Raw genomic sequence first — 3940 nt, forward strand, 5'->3', positions numbered from 1 at the left:
CCTCCCTCCCTCCCTCCCTCTCTTCCTCCCTCTCTGCCCTTCATCCTTCCCTTCCTCTCACTCCTTTGTTAGCATTGTTTGCTGTGTGTGCATAATGTGTGTATGTGTGGAGATCAGAGAATAGCTCGATCAAGTCACTTTTCTCCTTGTACCTTTATGTGTGTTCACAGATACAACTCATATTGTCCTGCTGACCCTGTGAGTCATGTGTTTTCAAAGTAGAGAAAATAGATGAAAATTTATACCTTTTCCATTTGTCATTCTTCATTTGTGTGTTTTAGTTTTTTTTCAAGAATAAGAAAGTCCCCAAATTTTAGAGTAAGCATATTTTGGGAAATAGTGTATTTCTATTCTTTCTAATTATTCTGTCCATTATTTTGCCTATATCACATTGTTACCCCACTTATAGGACAGACTGAGTTTAGAGTAGTGTGTTCAACTTTTTCATTAAATTTGAGAGACGTGTTATTTTTTTTTCATTATTATCAACACATTTTATGAGATCAGCAGATTGAATAGAGTGGTTTAAGAATTTTAAGGCTTTTTTTTAAAAAAAAAATCCTAGTCCTCTTAACTAGACATAACTAGATAGAATGTGGTATGATATAGTGCTCCTTTTGATTGCCATTAAAATTTTGTCAACAATTGCAATAATTTTCACCTATTATAAAACTTAAAAAGTAGGACTATCATAATAAAATATTTTGAAAGTCATTTTAAAGTGAATTATTTCTACATTGGTTGTATACAAATGTATAGAGTATTGAGTTTATTTTTAAAAAATGTGTGTACTTATTCTAGAATTTTCACCCCTCCACAGGACTTTGATTCTTGGTTTGACACTAAAAATTGCCTTGGTGATCAAAAGCTTGTGGAAAGACTCCATGCAGTAAGTAATAGTAGTCAAAAAGTCAATAACAAATTTAATGGAATATAATTGAGCACTAAAATAGAATCTGAACTTGCAGGCTGCAAGTTTGCCTCAGTCTCATTGCTTCTCCCTTGTAGTCCTTTTAAGAACCCCGTGGTCAGCAAAGCTCTCTTTGGCCTCTCCAGTTAACTTTTTCTTTTGGTCTCCACAATCCTATGGTCCTTCCTTGTGGGGCCTCTTTCTCTTTAATACCCCTCAAATCCTTCAGATGGCATCAGTACTTGTCTTGTTGTACTGTGAGCCTTCTGAGTCACTGCTGCTGCGCTGTATGTATAAACCTCTGCTCTAGAGTCCTGAGCCCTCTCTCAGTTCCATCTTCCACATGCCGTCTTCTTTGTCATCTGTTTATCTCCAGGCGATGCCCCATATTTATTGGTCAACATTTTCCAATCTTTGATAAACACTTAGATCCCTGTGTTACTCATCCTATTTCTTCTGTAATATGACAGAGACCTCCAGTCCCCAGATCCCTACTCCAGTGTATCAATCTGAAAAACCATTTTCTATCATTTGGATCATTTGCTAGTACTGTCAAGCCCTTTTGCATCCCTATTCCTCTGCTACACCTGCCCTGACAACTCCAAACTGGAGTAAAGTAATGCTCTCTGTCTTCAGTTTTGCTGTTGTCCTGTGTGAGCATAGTGAGCATTTTTGTTGTACTGAGACTGCTCAATACTGATAAAGACAATTCTACAACTCTACAGGTGGGAACGACTATAATTTCATGTTCTCTAGATAAGCTGGAAATTCATGATACTGACCCCCTCAACATGACCTTCTACAGCCTTCTTTCCCTTTTCTTCTAACAAATGATTCTGATTCCCCAACCTCAAGACTTCCATCTCGATGTCTCTTGCCCTCCAACCTCGAGTCTTCTATCTCAGGTGTCTCTTGCCCTCTATATCTCTCAGGAGGTAGCACTATTCTCTTCTGAATGACAAAGTGGAAGTCATTAGGTAGGAATTCACTAATATAGGTCTGTCTTCCATAGCTCTGTACATTCTGGTAAATCAGCTGCCTGAATGAAAGCATTCTCTGCTCAATGGCAAATTCTTCCATGTGAACTCTGGATATCATCATTTCTTCTTTTTCTTATGGACTTTACCCCATGGTTTATTCTTATAACTGATTAAATTTTTTACTTATCCATCTGTATTGTCTCCTTTCCCTCAATACATAAACATGTTCACGTAGATATCTTGTGGTCCTGGAGAAGATATTTCTGAGTTGTAAAAGATAGCAAATGGATAACAGCCCTTTGTGCAAGGGCTCTGATTTTCCAAACCCATATCTACCTGATGTAATACACACACACACACACACACACACACACACACACACACACACACACAGAGAGAGAGAGAGAGAGAGAGAGAGAGAGAGAGAGAGAGAGAGAGAGAGAGAGAGAGAGGAGAGAAAGCCATCTATAATCTCTCTCTACCTACCTAGCATCTATCTATCTATCCATCCATCCATCTGTCCATCCATCTGTCTGTCTATCATCTGTTCATCTGTGGGAGGTCACTGTAGAATTTACATCTGTGAGGAAAAATGATCTAGGCAAGGGAAAAATGAAACTTGGTTCAGCTTTATTGGTGCAAAGCCAAGACTTCTTGTTTATTTTTGCCATATTTAAATATAACACAATTTTTGGAAAGTTTTTTTTCTATAGCAATTAACTCAGCCCCATGAGTACAGCAACACTTAAGAAATGTTTACATTGGGCTCTTTGCAAAATCCATATGGCCTTGCCTGTAAGACCGTTTCTTGTTGACTTAGAAACTATGCTTTAGGATAAGCATGTAGGGAGAATGACTGATGTAAACATAATCCCCGTTGGAGTCAGGATTTGGTCTGGCCCTGAGATAACACAGAAGTCACTTAGGCTGTTATAATGTACAAATGACATCTCTTACAAGAATGAGTTTTATGGCCTAGAAGTAATGTTCAAGGTTTTAGGGGGAAAAAGTCTGGGATAAGTAAAGCATAAATTCTGGAAGATAGGGGCAGAGTCTGGCTCCTCAGGCTGCAAAGGATTACCAGATTGTAAACTACATCCATTCCCAGCATTCTAGAAGAAGGATAGCTTAAACATCTCTTTCCTTTGAAGGATGCCTGTGACTTTAACTTTCCTGGCTTCTCCAGTGTTTATCTGTGTACACATGCACTTTTTTGCCTATCCATCCTTGCACCCACCCATCCATCAATGCCCCTCATCTTTGGGTACTTAGCTTTGATTTTCTTTTCTTGACAGCTAACCTTCTTGAAAGAGTAGTTTACTTCTACACCTTCAGTGTAACCTCCTAAACTTACTCATAAACCCACTGATCACTGATAGCTCTCCATTCCATATGAGCGTAACCCATTTTTACATAGTTTTCAGTGACATTCCACTTGCTAAATTCAGGATATACCAGTTTACTTCTCATAACTATCTTGTAAAATCTATATAGTACCTTTTCTTTGTCTATCATTTTGACTTCTATCATTTCAGTTATCCAAAATCATAGTCTAAAAATATGGAAAATATAGAAATAAAGACAATAATTAATTTCTATGCATGAACTACCACTAGTTTCCATACCGGTCTTGGAAGTGAGTATCATTATGCTTAATACAAAATACTTCCTTCTGTTGAAAGAGAATATATTTATATAACTTATATTGCTGTATTATAATGTTTGTTCTATTTTGTTATTATTATTATTATTTTACCATATTTCTGTGTGGGATTTATAAATTAAAGCTATCACATATATATGACATCATATTATATATAGAATTCTATATAACTTGTTATTTTGAGAATCTTCTAAGAATTTTGGACTCTGTTTCCAGTAGGACAACTGGGAACTACTGACCTTTAACTTTCTACTGTATTCTGAGGTTTTCTTTTTTTGCCTCAAAGTCTTACAGATAGCTTAAATGCTTAATAAACTTTTAGATAATTTTAAGAAGCTCCAGCTGGAAACCAGCAGTCTTTTTTTTTTATTGAGAAAAGGAAAAAAA

General features: G+C 36.7%; 1 protein-coding gene across 5 annotated transcripts in view; it reads left to right on the forward strand.

Annotated features, from left to right (window-relative positions):
• Smarca1 (SWI/SNF related, matrix associated, actin dependent regulator of chromatin, subfamily a, member 1) overlaps nucleotides 1–3940 on the forward strand; it is a 92044-nt gene that overhangs the window by 27441 nt on the left and 60663 nt on the right. For all 5 annotated transcript variants that reach the window (XM_026784798.1, XM_026784799.1, XM_005358411.3 and 2 more), the window contains exon 9: nucleotides 821–889. In XM_026784798.1, coding sequence (XP_026640599.1) covers nucleotides 821–889 — 69 coding nt within the window. The remainder of the gene's footprint in view (nucleotides 1–820; nucleotides 890–3940) is intronic.

The sequence above is a fragment of the Microtus ochrogaster genome, chromosome X, assembly GCF_000317375.1.
Source record: "Microtus ochrogaster isolate Prairie Vole_2 chromosome X, MicOch1.0, whole genome shotgun sequence".
Lineage (NCBI taxonomy): Eukaryota > Metazoa > Chordata > Mammalia > Rodentia > Cricetidae > Microtus > Microtus ochrogaster.